A 19,236-nucleotide genomic window follows, 5' to 3' on the forward strand; every position below is an offset into this window, starting at 1 on the left:
CCAGAAAAGAACTTGGAAAGAAAAGGAGACTATTTTTAACGTTCCAGTTCTTGACTTGAATTCTCTTTCAAGACAATGTTTTCCTAGAAACAAAAAGAGGACTGAGTGCAGCATCTCAGCATTAGCCCCAGGGTACAGATACATTTTTCAGGGCAGTTGCATTGAAAAAGAAGATTTTGCCTTGATAAGACTGGAGGAAGCACTTCCCTTTCTTGGAGGGAGCATTCTGCTCATTCTGCTTTTTGGAGTTAGAAATGCATTCCACAAGACAGATCACAAATAAAAATCTATAGCTACTATTTGGATGGTGGGATCCAAGTACACAGGAACCTGGATTTTACCCTGAAAAGGAGAAAAGGAGTAAACTCTTGATTTATCAAGATTCATCTCTTGAACTTCATAAAAAGCAAACCTGTAAGCAAATTTAAGTGACTGCAGAAAAATAAATATTTATAACAAATCTGAGTGTGTAGTAGTTCACATTTATACCTGTTCCCGTGTATTTTTTTCCTCTCCCCTCTACACATGACCTCTGCTGCAAGACATATACATGTGATCAATCAGCCCCATGTACATTTCTCCTTTATCTCATGCTGTTTGGAACATGATTCCCATGCAGCAGCAACTCAACCTCTCTTGTCAATCCTGAGGATCCCTTACACCTCCTCATCTCCAAGACTCAGCATGCACTTCTTTCTAAATATCCTTTCCCTCTTTTACCTTCAATCTCCTCAACCCATTGACCCAACCCTAACGAGTACCTCTTCAGTAAACTTTCCCATACATTCTTGGATAAAATGAGGTGCTCTGTTATGTTGCTCTTCCCCTTAGTCTATGTACTTATTATAATAATCAAATATCTGTTATCTTTATTTGTTTACATGTTAACATCTCATGCCAAAAGTTGCCGAAGTAAAATAAAATATTATGGATAAACTTTTATCTATTCAAAAATTTTACTGATATATAGGTAATCAGCCACAAGGGAAGGAGGTTAATTGAGTTACGAGGGGTCCCCCAGAAGGCTACCCAAAGACAAAAATTCCAGTGAATGAAGCTCATTGAGAAAGTGAAGGAAAGATTAGCACAGATGTAAGAGAGTGAGAAGCCGATGAAGCAGCCAGGGCAAGATACCTCTGGCTGAAGGGAGAGCAATTCCTCTGGTAATGGGTAACTAACCCAGGACTGGATACAAAATAAACTAAGGACACTATCCATGAAAATTAATGCCTGGGAAAGGGAGAGTTCCCCTTCCCTCACCTTTCCAGCCCCCTGGTTTCCGGGAACCTAATTAGCACCATTCACTCCTACCTTTTAGATTGGCCAGGACTTTCCCTAGGAGCTAACCACTTTCCTTTGAAGTGTAAATACCCTGTGAAGGCTCCAGGCCAAAAGCCTTGGCTAGAGGAGCAAGTCTCATTTATCAAACTCTGCTTAGGTAAGCATGCTTCCTGCCTGAAAACGTTACACACAATCATAAATCACTTTTGAAACCTTGTCAACCATGTGTCGTTTTAGACTAGAAAATTTATGACACTAGATAGCCTATAAATGTTGTGAAAAACTGGTAAGGGGCGCTCAGAATCTGGAGCTGATCTCCTCTGGGCCTGCTGGTGTAAAATAAAGTTTGGTTTCTCCCACTCTTTGAGCACACTTTGCCGCTACTTACCTGATTCCTGCAACACTCCTACAGGGGAAAGGGGCAACCAGTGAAAGGCACAGACCTTGGAGTCATCCCTTCTACTTGGTAACAGAGCTAGAGAATTTATACACCAACTCCTGTCATTCATTGGATAAGAGCCACTGCCAAGAGCTATCAACTCTGCAGATCTAGATGTAAAAGCAAGACCTTGGGGAAAACGTTTCATTGCTGGCAGTTGGAGATCAAGCCAGTGTGCACGGAAGCAAGAAGAGCAAGAGTATAAGACAGAGTATGAGCCCTGACAGCTGTTACCAGGGGCCTGAACCACACTGACATGGCTCCATACAGACTGTGTGCACGTTAGGGAATGTGAGCTGACACAAGACAGCAGTCAGAGGGACAGATTTTTCCAATGGTCCAGACATGAGGAATATTAGAAATGGGAACTCCTGAATTCTATTATTGCCACTAGGTTTTCTAGACTCACCCTTTCCCTTTGCCCAGTTCTGTTTTCAACAACCTTCTTGAGTGTTTTCTAGTCACGAATCTTGTGGTCAGGAGTTTTTGAGACTCTGAAAGGCAAATCTTCTCTGTATGGCTTCCACATGGAAGGCCCAGGAGACAGGTATGCAGGATCCAAGTCTGGAAAAGGATAAAAGGGATGCTCAGCTTCAGATAAGGAAGAAAGAATTGGGGGGACACAAAATGAGTCAGAGCTCAGCCTGAGCTTTGTGGGACTTGGGGAAAAAGGCAAAGTCACAAATGCCAGGTCCTAGTCAGGAGGCCCAAACCAGTGAGTAGATCTCAATCCAAGGGATTGAGAGTGAGAAATGGTTTCAGTGTTTATGATCTATAAGGAAACAATAGATTAGGCCTGGGAATCTGGGAAATTGGCCATATATTAAAACTTATTCTGTTGGAATTCTGGAGAATGAACTGACCAACCCAGGAAGCCTATAGGTAAATGAGGCAGATTTAAATTAGAATGCTGACATCTGATTGCTATTTCTTTAGTTAACAGAGAGCATTAATTCAAAAGATTATGATATCCAGAAAACTTTTCCTTTACTTGGAAATATTCATCAACATTATCTCCAATTATTTAATATAATTTGCTTTAGAAATCTGTGTAGCATTGAAATGTATGAAGATCTAAAATATCATCTACAGAATTAATGGCCAATAAAATCTTAAGAAAACATTTGCAGCATTGGGCAAAGCATTAATATTAGTAAAAATAAAAATGATATATTTTGATATTCTGATCACAAGAAAACTATAACTAGCAAAGGAAATGTATATGTTAAATTATTATGTACAAGAATCATTCTACTTTGGAAATGTACATAAAAGCATCATGTTGTACATCCTTTAAAAACCTATAAATAAAACACTTAAAATTCCAAAATAAAGTCTATAAAGTAGTACAATTCACTGCTCAATAGAAAAAGAAACAAGTTGTTTATACATGTATGAAATATATTCATTCTGTTTATAGTCCCATAAATATATTCCAAAACATATTACCTTTCCTTTTTCTACACAAAAGCAAATGTTAAAATAATAAAATTTTACTAGTATGACAATATGTAAATCAATGGATGTGTAACTGATGTGATTCTGCAATTTGTATACGGGGTAAAAATGGGATTTCATAACCCACTTGAATCAAAGTGTGAAATATGATATATCAAGAACTATGTAATGTTTTGAACAACCAACAATAAAAAAATAAAAAAAAATAATAATAAAATTTTGTGTTAATTTCAAATTAAAGGGAATGTGCGTGTTCATGTATGTTAAAAATTAAAATTATTTCAAATTTTTTTTTAAAAAATAGTGCAAGTTCTGGCAAATAAGAAACTTTTATTTATTTTTATGTGGTGCTGAGGATCGAACCCAGGTCTTGCCCATGTAGGCAAGCACTCTACCACTGAGCCACAATCCCAGCCCCAATATTTCAAATTTTCTAGAACACATTTTAAAAGTAAGAAATTTTCTAATATAAGTTATACATTAATATTAAAAAGACAATTTAAAAATTTCCAAGAATCATTTGCCAGAAAAATCTTATTAAAGCCTAACATGAACCCTGCTCTGGAATTCTAAGAGAAAAAGAAAATGCGTCAAAGGTGAACGGAGTCATATATTGGAATTTTCATATATTGGAATTTCTACATTCTGAAGATTTTTCTACATTTTATTTTAAAAACACCCTTCCAATAATTCTCTCTAAAACCAAATAAACCTTAAAAGGAACTACTTTTGGTTTGTACTTACACACCCCTTATTTGATTCCATGAGGAAAACACTTTGTACTCTACTTTTCCAAACAGAATGATTAAAATTAAACCTTTTTAACATTCCATATAATGAACTAAGAGTCTGAATTTTATTTCTTTGACACAAATTAGTGTACAAAGGAACAAAGGGCATATCTGAAGGAGTTTTAGTGGCAGTCAACTTGAGAATCATTAATAAGCAGTTCTCATAAAAATGGAAATATACTGTCCAATAATTAACAAGAGCAAACAATATGGCTTTCAAATTCTGAACAAAGTTTTTTCAGGACAGGTATAATTTCCATTTCAGGAAAAGATCATATTCATCAGAAAATTAGGAGGGCATTAATTGGGTTTTGACATAAATATAAATATTTAAAAGTTTCTTATTTGCCAGAACTTGCACTATGGGGATTCAATCTCAGGGGGCTTAGGTATTCAAAATCATTAGGTTACTTTCCTGAGGGGATAGAGGGCTCTTGGCATTGCCTTGGCTTTGTTAAGTCAGGATAAGAATGCTAATAAAAGGGGCATTCAGTCATGTGAAACAGATCATTCTTTTTGAAGAGAAGCACTTCTCAGATGTGAGGAACTGGGCAAAGCAGATAAATATTTTAAAAATATTAGTAAATAGCCTTTTCCATAATAATGAAAGTTGGTTGCTTGTAAGTTAGAAAGGAAATAATTTTATGAGATGAGGATATGATTCAGTTTCCAAACATGAAAATAAGGATTTGTAAGTACAAAGAAAAAGGGACAAAGTGCACTAACAATTATTGACCTATTTTATCTTTTTGGTTGTTGTTGAGATTTTCAAAAACTGGAATAATAAACTTGGCTGTAGAGGATGACAGTTTTCCCACGTATGAAAACAGAAAGTCATGAGCGGCGATCTGACCTCTCCTTCAGCAGTCCAGCTGTGCTATGAGAACTTGAACACGTCCTGTATCAAAACTCCCTACTCTCCAGGCCCCCGCCTGATTCTGTATGCAGTGTTTGGCTTTGGGGTTGTGCTGGCTGTTTTTGGAAACCTGCTGGTGATGATTTCAATTCTTCATTTCAAGCAATTGTATTCTCCAGCCAATTTTTTGGTCGCCTCTTTGGCCTGTGCTGACTTCTTGGTAGGAGTGACTGTGATGCCCTTCAGCATGGTCAGGTCAGTGGAGAGCTGCTGGTATTTTGGGGACAGCTACTGTAAATTCCACTCTTGTTTCGAGGGGTCATTCTGTTATGCTTCTATCTACCACTTGTGCTTCATCTCCATTGACAGATACATGGCCGTTACAGACCCTCTGATCTATCCAACCAAGTTCACTGCATCTGTTTCTGGCATCTGTATTGCCTTCTCCTGGCTCTTTTCAATTATTTACAGCTTTTCCCTTCTCTATACTGGGGCAAATGAAGTTGGGCTGGAGGAGCTAGTAAGTGCTCTCACCTGTGTGGGAGGCTGTCAAATTGCAGTGAATCAGAGTTGGGTTTTGATAGATTTTCTATTATTTTTTGTGCCCATGCTTGTGATGGTAACAGTTTACTCCAAGATTTTCCTCATCGCTAAACAACAGGCTAGGAAAATTGAAAGCATGAGCAATGAAACAGCAAAATCGTCAGAGAGCTACAAAGACAGAGTGGCCAAGAGGGAGAGAAAAGCAGCCAAAACGCTGGGAATCGCAGTGATAGCATTTCTGATATCGTGGTTACCGTACTTCATTGATTCCATCATCGATGCCTTCCTGGGTTTCATCACACCCACGTATGTTTATGAAATATTAGTTTGGATTGCCTACTATAACTCAGCAATGAATCCCTTGATTTATGCTTTCTTTTATCCTTGGTTTCGAAAAGCCATCAAACTAATTGTCACTGGTGAAGTCTTGAGAGAGAATTCCTCAATAATAAACTTGTCTCTTGAGTAGCTTCTTATTTTAAATTGGGAGAATCAAAAAGAGACTCACTTCAGATACATCGTGGGGAAAAGAACTGGTCATACATGTGCAAGATTTCCAAATGTGAAATAACTAAATTATGCTTCAATTTGATCTGAACACTTAAATTCATGTGCAATGGTCTTTGATAAATATAACATTAAAACCCAATTGTATTGCAAATAGCATGACCTCAGAGCCAGAAACGTCTGAAATCCAACAGCAACTCTGCCATTTATCTCTGTGATCTTGAGATACTTAGTTTTTTTTGAAGATTCTTTCTACATTTTATTTTAAAAACACCTTTCCAATAATTCTTACTAAAAACAAATAAACCTTAAAAGGAACTACTTTGGGTTTGTACTTACACATCCCTTATTTGATTCCACAGGAAAAACACCTTGTACTCTACTTTTCCAAATCAGAATGATAAAATTAAACCTGTAACATTCCATGTAATGAACTAAGATTCTGAATTTTATTTCTTTGACACAAATTAGTGTACAAAAGAATAAAGGACATATCTGAAGGAGTTTAGTAAGCCTTTCCTTGTAGTATCCTTGAGAAAATTTAGGAGAATAAATATGAATGAACTATTGAAATGTATTTTTAAATTCTAAATTCTGGCATTTATTTCTTTATATTAGTTTAAATCCTGGACATATCGTTTCTCCATTCTTCCATGTCAATTTCCTTTAAAAAAGTGAATGCAACTAAGAGAAACTTAGGTGCTGGCTCTTCGCTCAGAGAGGTCCAAGGGAGTCTACACAATCTGTTATTCAGGTTTGTGGGTCTGAAAGTTCAATTTAAGAGCCATGAAAAATAAATGAAGAAATATATTAATTGTAGTACCATTCAATATTTTAAAATGGGAAAGAATAATAGCATTATAAATACCATTTGTTTACAACTTTACTAACTGTGGATTGTGTATTTACTTCCAGGGAGTCAGAGAGTAAGTGAGAAAGAAGAGTGAGTCTCAGACTGCAGTCAGGTTGCTTAGAGCTATCTGGAGCACAAAATTTTCATATAAATTATTTCAGAGGAACAATACTATGTTATAAGGAAAAGTACAAAGTTCTATTAAGAGATGTAGATGTGGGAGGGAATAATTTATTTGTTGTGATTCAACATTTGAACATCTAAATTTCTATTCATCTACACTTCTATATTAAAAATCACTGTTTTTATTGTAAAGGATTATTTTCCCTTAAGGCTCCTAGGGGCCATTCAGATAAACTCTAAGTACTAAAGCAGAATTGGCCCACAAAAATTAACCAAAATTGTGATTTTTGTTATTTCATACTCTTAAATCATTTGGTTCCCTTGTTCCTCTTCTCCCCAACAAATCCATTCATTCGCCTAAGCCTCATTGAGATTACAAATTGCCTTTAACTTTTCTCCATGGACACTAGTGCATTAGTATGAATAATAATATGATTATGTTTGCAAAATGTGTGCACCTTTAGTAACTCATATATTTAACAGTAACTTGGTAATTTTCCTTTTTCACGTATAAAAGTTTAAAACAAATGAGATTCTGGATGCATTTTTAGCTTCCCACTTTTTAGAAGCCAGGTTGTTCATCCTGTCATGTTATTTTCTGCATTTTAATGATCCAATGTGCATATTCATTTCCCTAAAAAAATCTGTTCCTCAGGAGATTGTCTTTTCTTGTTCCTCTTTATGCCTCTAGCAGGGACTCTCCACTATATATGGAATGTAATAGTTGATCAATAAATGTTGACTGAATAAATATGTGTGCATTTCCTTTAAATATAGAAATACACACACACACACACACACACACTTACACCACGATTGGAACCCAAGGGTGCTTAATCATTGAACCACATCCCAGCCCTTTTTCTTCCTTCCTTCCTTCCTTCCTTCCTTCCTTCCTTCCTTCCTTTCTTTTTTTTATTATTTTTATTTTGAAACAGAGTCTTGCTAAGTTGCTTAGAGCCTCACTAAATTGCTGAGACTGGCTTTGAACTTGCAATCCTCCTGAGATACTGGGATCAAAGTCATGTGCCACCATGCCAAGCTATATACAGAAATATTTTGATGAGTTCATATAAGAATGTGCATGTTTGGGCTGGGGAGATAGCTCAATGGTAAAGCACCTGCCTAGCATACATGAGGCTTGAGTTCAATCCCCATCACCACATAAAAAAATAAACAACAATAAAAAATGTTATTTAAAAAAAAGAATGTGTATGTCCACATTGAGTGAATATGATTATGAATGGATCATTATACACAAAGGTAGTTATCCGACACTACTGTGGACATGCTACGTGTTAATTTTGTGGTATTTGTGAGTCTGGCTGTCCATGGGACTAGGATTGGGCCTTGTAAGGATAGCCTGTTGGTTATCCCTCTTTGGAACCAACAACAAGTCAAAGTGCAATTTCTTTATGAGGATTGCCTCAATGTTCCTCTCTTAAATGGGTTGGCCTGGTTCTATAGATCCATGGCTATCTCTTCCACACTCTACTATACACATATACTAAATTTTATTTCTGAATTACCTATGGAGGATTTTATGGTAATTCTATTAAAATTATAATTTTAACTGGAAATAGAACTCTAGTTCAAAAAGAAATCCCTCGGAACTTGAAAACTATTTCTCCATTGCCTTCTAGGACCTAGTGGGATACTGAGAAATTTGATAGTCATTTTCCATCTTAAAACAACTGTCTTTCTCTGGCCACTGAGCCTACTTTTAGGTCCACTCCTTTTAGCTTCCCCATAGAAAAGAAAATATGTGGCACTTGCCTTTCTGTGATGGCAGACACTTTGAAGTGAAATCTTAGACCTTTCTTTAACCCAGAAGAAACTTTCTCCAGAATTGCTTTTATTATATTCATTCCTTTCTTCTCTTTGGTGGCTCTTTTTGTAACTTGGAACTTTGGTCTAAATCAATTGAGAGGTAAAAGAAAGAATAGCCTCGAGATTGTGTGTATGTGTGTGTGTGTGTGTTTGTGTGTGTTCACACACGTGCATGCACAGGCTGTGTAATTCTCTGGTTTTCTAATTGGTTTGATCCCATCTGCTTTCTATTTGGGGGGCATTTCAATGGAATTTCAGAAGTAATATAACTAAAACTACATGCTCAATTTGTTCAACAGGGGTGATCTTCAGACGATATGTAAAAATACAACCATTCCACAGTTAAAATTTTGGAATGCTTAAATGGCTGTTTATAGGACAAAGATACATATTTACTTTGAAAGTAGCTATTGCTATGGTGTGAGCCACCATGCAAGCTCACCTCACACCTCCCAAGACTTTTCATGATCCACAAAAGCAATGACAAATATTAGGCAAAGGAAGGCATCTTCAGGGCATGTCCACCTCTGAGAGGAGCCTCCTTTCTGACAGATCATGGCCCACATCTTGCAAGACTGTATTTTCAGTGTTTGCATATCAAGTCTGAATGTTGATCCATAAATTAAGTGGTCACATTTTGAAGGGGACTTGCTCAACAATAAATTTATTTTTGATCATGTTATCTTAAATGGGGGAAATTGAATAATGGACTCAGAATTAACACATTATTATTTAATTATTATTTATTCATTATTACCTTCTAAAATTAAATGAGGTCTCTTTTCTTCATGCAGTCACCCTCCAGGATAGAGCAGAAATGGAATAGAGAACATCAACAATGGTACAGAAGTTTTAAATCATACCCCATAGTGTGGTAGCCTTGAAGGACCAAGCTCTCAATGTACAAATGTAGGCTCTGTGATGAGGTACATCTTTGGGGGAAGCTTGCATACCACACAGATCCCTGATGGGGTAAGCCTCCTGGGATCCCTTCCAACTCCTGTTTTGAGTATGTCCATGAGAAGAAACCTTATGACTTTTGCATCAGGGATCATTCTGTCCAGGGAACCACTCCATTGAAGAGAGTACTAGTAAGATTATTCAAGTTTAACTCCCTGTTTAGCTTTCCTTATTCATTCATCTCACTGTGCTGCCCTGTGCTCATTTTGAGCAGAAGGATGATAGAATTGCAGATATGGTGGGAGGAGAAGTGGGCTGATGAGGAGAGAAGCCTATGCTGTCACTGTCCAGGAGGTAAAGGAGCTGGAGTTCTTGTGGCTTAGAGAACACATGGGAGGGAGAAGGGAACCCTTCCTGCAATTGCTCTATTTCAAGGTACACCAAGTCTCTGTGACACATCCCATAGGAATTGGTAAAGAAAATGCAAGTTTTGAGGAGAGTGACCATGAGCCTCAGGTAACTGGGGAGTGGGAATGCTCCTGCAGAGATTATTGAAGACTTTAGGTTTGCACTGCATGAGAGTGTCATGATCTGGACGTTCAATATACAGAAACCATGCCCACAAAGTGAATGTTAGAAGCAGACCAAATTTGGTATAAAATTATGTGGTCCTTCCTCCCCCACACACTTTCTCTTTTTCTCTGAGGAATAGATACAGAAAAGTGGGGGGTAAGGGATGAGGGACAAGAAATTAAAAAGCAGGTATTTCCTTTTCCTAAAACCAAGCCCTTTAAGCTCATACCTGCTTCCTGGAGGCAGCGAGGACAGGAATATTCAAGTAGGTATAGGTTGAGGTTTTAAATTGGAGTGCCCTGAAACTGAAATTTTCAATACTCAAAGTGACTGGACCATTATGAGTCATACCTGAGGTATAAACAAAAGAACATGGGAGGCTGTTATCACAGAAAATGTGATTGCTTCTTGTTCGTCATCATACTCAAAGTAGTCCATAAGCAGTTAATGAATATTTAACTCATCAAACCCAAATGGATTATATAGCGAATCAAATTAATTCAGTGATAATGCTCACTTGTTGAATGGCTTAGATAATTACTGAAATGAATTAATTGCATATAAACAATGCTCATCACTCTTCGTTTATTGTTTAGCGCTTTGGCCCAACTGTTTGTTTGGTGACCTGTAGCCTTTAATCCATAGAGACAGGGTACAGATCATTTCTCTCCTCTTCCTCTCATTAATAGTCTTCTGAGTTTGGGCACTGCCATGACTACAGGGCATCATTATCACATTTTTCTCTTTCCTTGGTCATAATGAGGGAGTTTCACACTCTCAGTCACTGGGGAGGAAGTCAAGTTAGTGGGCTTTTATTTTTGAAATGTCTTTGAGGATTTCACAACACACAAGCTAAAGGTCAATGTAAAAATGACACTGAAAACTTCAGCTGATGCAAGACCACCTAAAATTTGCCTGCAAATGCCTTGGGTATTAGAATCTTAACTTCCTGAAGATGGTCTTACAACCAACACCAGAAGAGTCAGATATGTACAAGAATTTTAGAGGCTTTGGAAAAGAACTTCTAATCCCATCCCACCTCAGTATTGGGTGAAGTGCTTTTTATTGACTAAGTGCCAATGTGGAAATGCCAATTGAATTAGATTCCTGTATCAAGTTTAGATGATACAGTAAAAACATACAAATATTGAAGAAACTTGTTTGTTTAATGCTATTTTTGGTGACTCCTTTGATTGTATCTGCCTGTCTTTGGCTTACTATACTCACAAGCTATTGTCTTTCTCCCTTAAAGTGCTTATCACCATTTGAATTCATAAATCCATCTCTATACTTACTAGCTTCATGTTTCTTATCCTCTCAAGACCTAAAACATCATAAGAATAGGCATCATATGTGTTTGGGCCACTATTTTATACCAACCTAAAGGATTCACTAAATATATTTTCAATACAGGAATTCATTAATAAATATATCTCAGAAGGTTGGAGGGAGGCATAAAGTTATGATGACATTAAATGCCAAAAAACCTATGGGACAACTCCCCACACCGAAGTATCTTCAAATTTAAATGTCAATACAGATTATGTTGAGAAAAACCTCAATAGGGTTGTGTCTACTAAGCAATCGACATCAATTCACCAAAAAAAAAAAAGACACTCAGAAAGAATTAGGAGAAATCTGAAAGAATATTTGGTTAATAACACTAATTTTATTCATTAGTAATCAGATGGCCAGTTGGATTACTAAAAATATGCCTCTTATTTGGGTCTAGGAATACAGCTCAGTTGGTAGGGTGCTTGCTTTGCATGCACAAGGCCCTGGGTTCAATCTCCAGTATCACACAAAAAAAAAAAAAAGAAAGAAAAAAAAATACCTTTTGCTTTTTATAATGTGAAAAGCAAGTTCACAAATATCTCTCAACCAGCCCTGCACTGCCAAGGTCTTGAATTCTTCCTCAGGAAGACTGAAGATTGCTTTTCCTTGCTCTTCAATGTTCCACCGTTCCAGGGTTGAAACAATTCCTAAGGAATTCATTTCTACATTCTCACTTCTTCCTGCTCATTACTCCTTTGTGTGTGTGTGTGTGTGTGTGTGTGGGTTTTGCTGGGGATTGATCCCAGGGCCTCACACATGCTAGGTAAGTGCTCTTTCATTGAGTGACATACCCAGTCCTCATTTCTCATTATTCCTTTTTATGACACTTCTTTATCACTGGGCAGAAAGACCAATCACCAGGAACCACAGCTGAATGTGTAGTGATAAGGTTCACCGCCTATTTGTCACATAGATGGATAGACATTACAGATGTGCTTCAGGTGACAAGGTCCTGAGAGAAGAGCTGACTTTCTACCAGCATCTCAGGAATGTTCACGTGTCTAAATCTTTAATGCTTTGAAGTAATATATTTCATCAATCTCAAGTTTCCCCCACTGCATCTTATCTTTTTGATTGTTGGTAGATATTGCAAATGCAGAAATGATTCTTGACAGGATATAAAGAGCCAACTTGAACTTTAAAGTTTGTACCTTATTATATCTTTGCAACAAAAATCCAACGTACAAAAATCTTAGTAACAAAAATTCAAGGTACAAAGATCCAGTAAGGTGGCTAGGTCATGGTTGGGAACACCCCTATTCAAGTCTATACATGAAGGAAAAAAAATCTTTGGCCCCAAATACATAATGTCAATTAAATTTAATGTAGAATAGAGACTTGTTTTGTAAAATAACTTTCCTAATAACCACTGTTGGAAATAGTCTTCTAGTTCACACCTTGTACCACAGGGATTCTGTTAAGGGAGTTCCCATTGAAAGTGTCTGTTTAGCTGGAAGGACTGAACCTTTACACAATGATGCAAGACATTCAACATGGAAATAAATCTGGAGAAGATGATCCATCAACTCTAATCACATTTATTAGTGACCGTTGCTCAGAAGAACTGTAGAGGTAAAAATAAAATGTAAAACAAAAATTATGAGTAAAAGCGAATTTTATCAAATTAAGGAAAAGAAACATTGGCTGCTTGAAATCAACCCTCAGTAATCTTTTACAATATTATTTTTTGGACTTTATTATTTTCTAGAAAGAGTTTAGAATTTATAATGCAAATGGAAAATTATTGTAGGGATGATATCTGATAATTTTCTGTTGTATTGGTGCATGTAGGATCAGAATAATACATTCTTGACAATCAGAGGTGAAGCTTTTGCACATGCAAGCAGCAGCACCAATGAGCAGCAACTCATCCCCACCTGTAGCTCTGCTGCTTTGCTATGAGAACCTGAATGGGTCCTGTCTTAAAACTCCCTACTCGCCAGGGCCCCGGGTGATTCTCTATGCAGTGTTTGGCTTTGGGGCTGTGCTGGCTGTGCTGGGAAACCTGCTGGTGATGACTTCCATTCTCCACTTCAAGCAGCTGCACTCTCCAACCAATTTCCTCATCGCCTCTCTGGCCTGTGCTGACTTTTTGGTGGGAGTGACCGTGATGCCCTTCAGCATGGTCAGGTCCGTGGAGAGCTGCTGGTACTTTGGCCGAAGTTTCTGCACTTTTCACACTTGCTGTGATGTGGCGTTTTGCTACTCTTCTCTCTTCCACCTGTGCTTCATCTCCATTGACAGGTACATTGCTGTTACCGACCCTCTGGTCTATCCCACCAAATTCACAGTATCTGTGTCAGGGATTTGCATCTGCATCTCCTGGATCCTGCCCCTGGTGTACAGTGGTGCCGTGTTCTACACAGGTGTCTATGATGATGGTCTGGAAGAATTATCCAATGCCCTCAACTGCATAGGAGGTTGTCAGGTAGTTGTCAATCAAAACTGGGTTTTGATAGATTTTCTTTCTTTCTTTATACCTACGATTGTTATGATAATTCTGTACGGTAATATTTTTCTTGTGGCTAGACAGCAGGCTAAAAAGATTGAAAATGTTAGTGGCAAAGCAGAATCATCTTCAGAAAGTTACAAAGCCAGAGTGGCCAAGAGAGAGAGAAAAGCAGCCAAAACCTTGGGGATCACTGTGATAGCATTTATGATCTCATGGTTACCATACAGCATTGATTCATTAGTTGATGCTTTTATGGGATTTATCACTCCTGCCTATATTTATGAGATCTGTGTTTGGTGTGCTTATTATAACTCAGCCATGAATCCTTTGATTTATGCTTTATTTTACCCATGGTTTAAGAAAGCTATTAAAGTTATTATTAGTGGTCAGATCTTAAGGAACAGTTCGGCAACCATGAATTTGTTCTCTGATCAAATGTAAGCAATTGGATTGAAGAAGTAGAAGATTTCATTTAAAAAATTATTGTGCATTATAATTATACATATTAATTGGATTTGTTGTTACACATTCATAGATTCATAGAACATAATTTGTTCAATTTCATTCTCTAGTATGTAGATATCTTTAACTTATCCAAATGAAGACTGTGGTAGCATGCTTGTCTAGCATACATAAAGCCTTGGGTTCAAACCCCAGCATCACAAAAATAAAAAATAAAACCCAAATGAAGTGTTTTAAAAACTCAAGAAAGACTACTGATGAATACAAATAAATTGCTCTTAAAATAGATAGGATATGCCCATGTTTTCAGTCATGTTAAGATGTCTCTGCCACTTCTCCAAAAATATCAATTTGACTATTAAATACCAAGTTATTATTTAATTGCTCAGAGCTCAACATATCTCATCCCTGAGGAAACTTCCCTCCCTTCTCTTTTCCTTCAAGTTACAGAATTTCTGTTTGTTGCGGTATGTTCCCTGACAATATCTTTGTTCTCCTTTGATTCCCTTTCTTTTTCTCCTTACAAAGTTTGCTACTTGATCTTAGCCTGTTAAAAATTTCACACATGAATAGCCTTTCTGGGTTCTTGTTCTCTTTTACCTTTTTTTTTAAAAAAATAATTTTTACCAAAGGAGCCTCTTGGATAGCTGCTTAATCTATTCAGTCTGATGGGAGATCTCAGGTGTGGGGGCAATTTTCAAATATAGACATCTTCTTGACCAGATTGTTGTGATTGTCTAACAAATTACTATCCTTCTGTGTCATCATATTCCCTCCCAAAGTAGGAGGCAAAAGCTCCCATGGTTACCAGAATGGTGTTAGGGTGATCATGTGGCTTCTCTTCTTGCTATTGCTGGACACTGAATAGTTTGTATGGTCAACATCCTGTGTTACAAGCTTCTGTTTAAACACAATGGCTATCACTTGTTCTTGGAGGGGGAATCTCTTTTGACTGTGGTGGTCTCTAGTTCTCTTTCATTTTCTTTTAAAAAAGCTTAATCAGAATAGAGAATTTGTAAGTTTTAAAAGGCCAGTGGAATATAAATCAATAACAAACATTCGGGTATCCATTCATTTTGTTCAATTACCAAATAGGGTGTATGCCTACATCATATTGAAATCTGTCCTCAGAGCCTTGGATGTAAGTAATAACATTTGTCTTTAATAAGCTTTGACTCTAGCAATATGCAATGTTGGTCACGATGGACAGGTTTTAAAAGGACAAACACTAGCTCAAGCAGGTAATGGAGGTTCACATCCATGGTGAGCAGTCTTCTTGATGGCATGTATTCTTGATGTTATGCAATGAGAAGGACCTTTTATTTTGTGATCACCCCTCCACAAACATATAAAAGAAGACATCAGAAGAATTCTTATTAAGGACTACTCAAAATTCATGCCTGGTATCTTTATACTGTTAAGGTCATCAAAAATAAGGAGTGTGAGAAATTGTCCAAGTCAAGAGGAACCTGAAGACATGTGACAACTACGTGTGCTGTGATATCCTAAATGGGAAGCTGAAGCAGAAAAGGGATATCAGGGAAAGTGAGGAAATCTGAAAATGAATGTACTTTTTATTAATATTTTAATGATAATGTACCAACATTTGTTTATAGGTTGTTATAAATGCACCATAGTAATTAAAATGATAATTAGAGAAAGTGTGGGTGAGTATATAGAAATTCTCTGCATTATCTCTGCAACTTTTCTGTAAATCTAAAACTACTCCAAAATAATAGATGTGTGTGTGAGTGTGTGTGTGTGTGTATAAATGGAGTATACAATTCTTGCTTGATGAAGTTTACAACTGGTCTACCTGAGGACAACAAGGCACATCCCTTACATTCATTCATTTCTCCACTCTACAAATGTCTGTGAAGGATAGTGTGTACCGTTTTGGGTTCAGTATGATTAGAAATAGAAAACAAAGAATGCAGAATCCTCAATGGGAAAAAAGCAAATTGCCAATAATTATGTCTTATAATTCATAGGACTTAAAGCTGTAAAAGATACATTTGAGGAGCACAGAGGAAAGGAGAATTCATATGTGAATGGCAGACCAGGGAGACAAAGAAGTACCATTTAGGTTAGGCCTTAAGTTATAAAAAGATTTTTGAAGGAAAGAAGAAATGGGATTATCAAGCTGAGGGAAGAGCATGAGAAAAGAAACCAAGAAAGTATAGTTTTCAGAGAATATAGAGATAAAACAATTAACAACCACACAAAGAGCACGCACCCTTTAAAGCTTCCTGGTGTGAGCATTACATAAAGTTATTCCAAGGAAAAGAGTTTCTGTATCAATAACATTTGAGATAGTTTGCTTAATATATCCTGCTCATGGAGTATACCACTATTCAAAGTCCTATTAAAGACTCTGAGAAACCCTATTTTAACAAAAACCCATCTGACCTTGTTTAAATATGAATTTTTAAAAAATGTTTAACCCATGAAGACCTCTTTGAGGTGAAAGGCTGAATAATAGGACTCCTGTCCTAGGAAAACGTTGGTCTATATCATTGATTTGGTACTTAATCAAATACATTCCTTACTTGTCTTGGCCTTTTTCACTATAATCCACCAAGTTCAATGTGTATTTCTTTTTGTACAATTTCACTTATTTATTATTTGTTATTCTTAGGTATACATGACAGTAGAGTGTATCTTGAAATATTATACATACATGGAGTATGGCATTCTAATTAGGATCCCATTCTTGCAGTTCAACGTATATTTCTAAAAGGCAAAGATGGTTTTAGAACTCATGGTATAATAATGAATAATAATACTCATGATGTACTTGTTATCAACTGTGATATATAAGATAAATTATATGATATGTAATACACAACACAGTGTGACTTAGAAGGCAAAGAGAATGCTAAGAGCTGAGGAAGCTGAGAAAGTCCCTTGGAGAGCTCAGAATATAGCCTGAGCATGGATCACTCATTTAAATAGAATAAAAGTAGAGAGACAATTCCTACTCAGAGTAAATTTTCATGAAATATATAAAGTTGGTGGGATATCAAGCATCATTAAGCATACAAAACGAACAGTCAAAACACCAGTCAGAACAAAGCAGTGTTTGTGTTGGAGTGCCGCAATCAATCACAGTATTGTTTTAGACCCTATCACTACACCACCCAATGAACAACCATAACATAACCAATATGTGATTATTGAGCACATGAAAAATGTTAGTCTGAATTGAGGTAGGCTGTAAGTAGGAAATGCCCATCAGATTTGCATAAACTTAGCACAAACAAGCACGTAAAATCTCTCATTAATTTTTACATTAATTACATGTTGAAACTGTCAATTTTTATATATTGGGTTATTTTTTATACATTTTAAACTTAATATTTATATATTTGAAAAATTGAAACTATCAATTTTTATATATTGGGTTAAATTATAATTTAAATACAATTTTAAACTTTTTCAAGTTGGATACTAGAAAAGTCTTAAACTACATACGTAGTTCATAACATACTTCTATAGGACAGTTGTACTTTATAGAGAATAAAAATGAATCATAAGACCTGATTTAATCCCTTTAGGGCTTAAAAATTAGGATTCTAACTCTCAAGGGCATAAACATAACAAGTAAGTAAAAATATATGAACTATAATAAAACTAGACTATTTATTTCCAACTGGTGTGTAAAAATGCATATAGAACTTATTCCTATGTTTGACTCATTTTACAAATGAGGAAACTGGGATCTTAGAGAAACAAAGTAATTTGCAAGAAATTATACAGTTAGTAAAAATCTATTTGCCAAAATTTGAATTCAAATCATTAAAATTTAAGCTCAAATTAATTTTTTTACAGAAATGAGAATTTAGGGGAAAAAAGTGGATATCACAAAATAATACAATTATATAAATGCTACCCATAAGAAGGTACCCAGCACTCAGAGTTTATCATGCAAGCTAGTAGTTCCTGGTAAACTTTAGATCATAGTCACATTAAAAATATACTAAAATCTAAGTATCCACTGCCAAGAAAAAAATTCACATAATCAAATTTTCATAATATTTAGTGTCCTATTCCTAGGGTTCCCAAACCCCTGAGGTCATGGGTACACTGCTGCCAAGTCAGGCCCAAATTAGAGTGGTTGAAGTACAAAAACCTCAACAATCTCTGTAACTTTAACATAAGAGAAGTTTATTTATTGCTCGTGTGAAGTCTACTATGAATCTGGAGCACTATCCTCGGCAGCTGTCCTCAACATCTGTGATGCAGACCCCTTTGATTTTGTGGCTCCATTTTTTTAGCAAGAGACCAGTTAGTGCCTCAACTGGAGTAAATTATCAGGGCAGTCTATGAAGAGCAGAACCAAGCAGGCAGCCCCACCTAGTGTTTGGGAAAGGTAGGGTGAGCAAGTGGAATGTGCTGCTGGTGTGCCTCTGCTGTGTATTAAGGCATATCTCTCAGGATTTGGATTTGACACAAACTGGCTTAAACATATTAGAGTTTATTAAGTAATAGTGAAACTGAAAGAAGAGGTTGCTGGCTTTGGTTTGGTGATTATGATTTAAATATTGTGATTATGATTTAAATATAATTTTTAAATCTAAAGCACCTTTTGTTAAGGGTGCCATGATTCCCTGATAATGTCATTACTGGTTCTGGAGTGGCCTCTGGAGCTCCAGCCAAATCTCACATATTCCTGGACACAGGGAGGAGCAAGAGACAGGGAGAGAGGGCATTCCTGGAGCCTCTCTCAACAGCTACATCTTCATCTATGGAGGGAAGGTTCTGATGCCGTGGAGAAAGGAGGCCACGGCAATTAGGTGAGAAATAAGCACTCCTGCCCTGAAATAATTGAGA

The 19,236-nt window shown here is 36.6% G+C and overlaps 2 protein-coding genes across 2 annotated transcripts; both read left to right on the top strand.

The window, feature by feature from the left end:
* The first annotated feature begins 4,790 nt into the window (after window positions 1–4,790).
* Window positions 4,791–5,965, top strand: LOC124095424 (trace amine-associated receptor 7a). The gene has a single exon (XM_046448551.2). The coding sequence runs from the start codon at window positions 4,806–4,808 to the stop codon at window positions 5,835–5,837; it is 1,032 nt and encodes a 343-aa protein (XP_046304507.1). The 5' UTR covers window positions 4,791–4,805; the 3' UTR covers window positions 5,838–5,965.
* Window positions 5,966–13,344: 7,379 nt separating this feature from the next.
* Window positions 13,345–14,382, top strand: LOC124095434 (trace amine-associated receptor 6). The gene has a single exon (XM_046448557.1). It carries the CDS (start codon window positions 13,345–13,347, stop codon window positions 14,380–14,382), a length of 1,038 nt encoding a protein of 345 aa, XP_046304513.1.
* The last annotated feature ends 4,854 nt before the right edge of the window (window positions 14,383–19,236 follow it).

This window comes from Marmota monax, unplaced genomic scaffold (genome assembly GCF_021218885.2).
Source record: "Marmota monax isolate L192 unplaced genomic scaffold, Marmota_monax_Labrador192_F-V1.1 WCK01_AAM20220418_F8-fsc00030, whole genome shotgun sequence".
NCBI lineage: Eukaryota > Metazoa > Chordata > Mammalia > Rodentia > Sciuridae > Marmota > Marmota monax.

What these genes read in the sequence shown, in the direction of transcription:
- LOC124095424 (XM_046448551.2), top strand. Translation starts at nt 4,806, where the DNA reads ATGAGCGGCGATCTGACCTCTCCTTCAGCAGTCCAGCTGTGCTATGAG.
- LOC124095434 (XM_046448557.1), top strand. Translation starts at nt 13,345, where the DNA reads ATGAGCAGCAACTCATCCCCACCTGTAGCTCTGCTGCTTTGCTATGAG.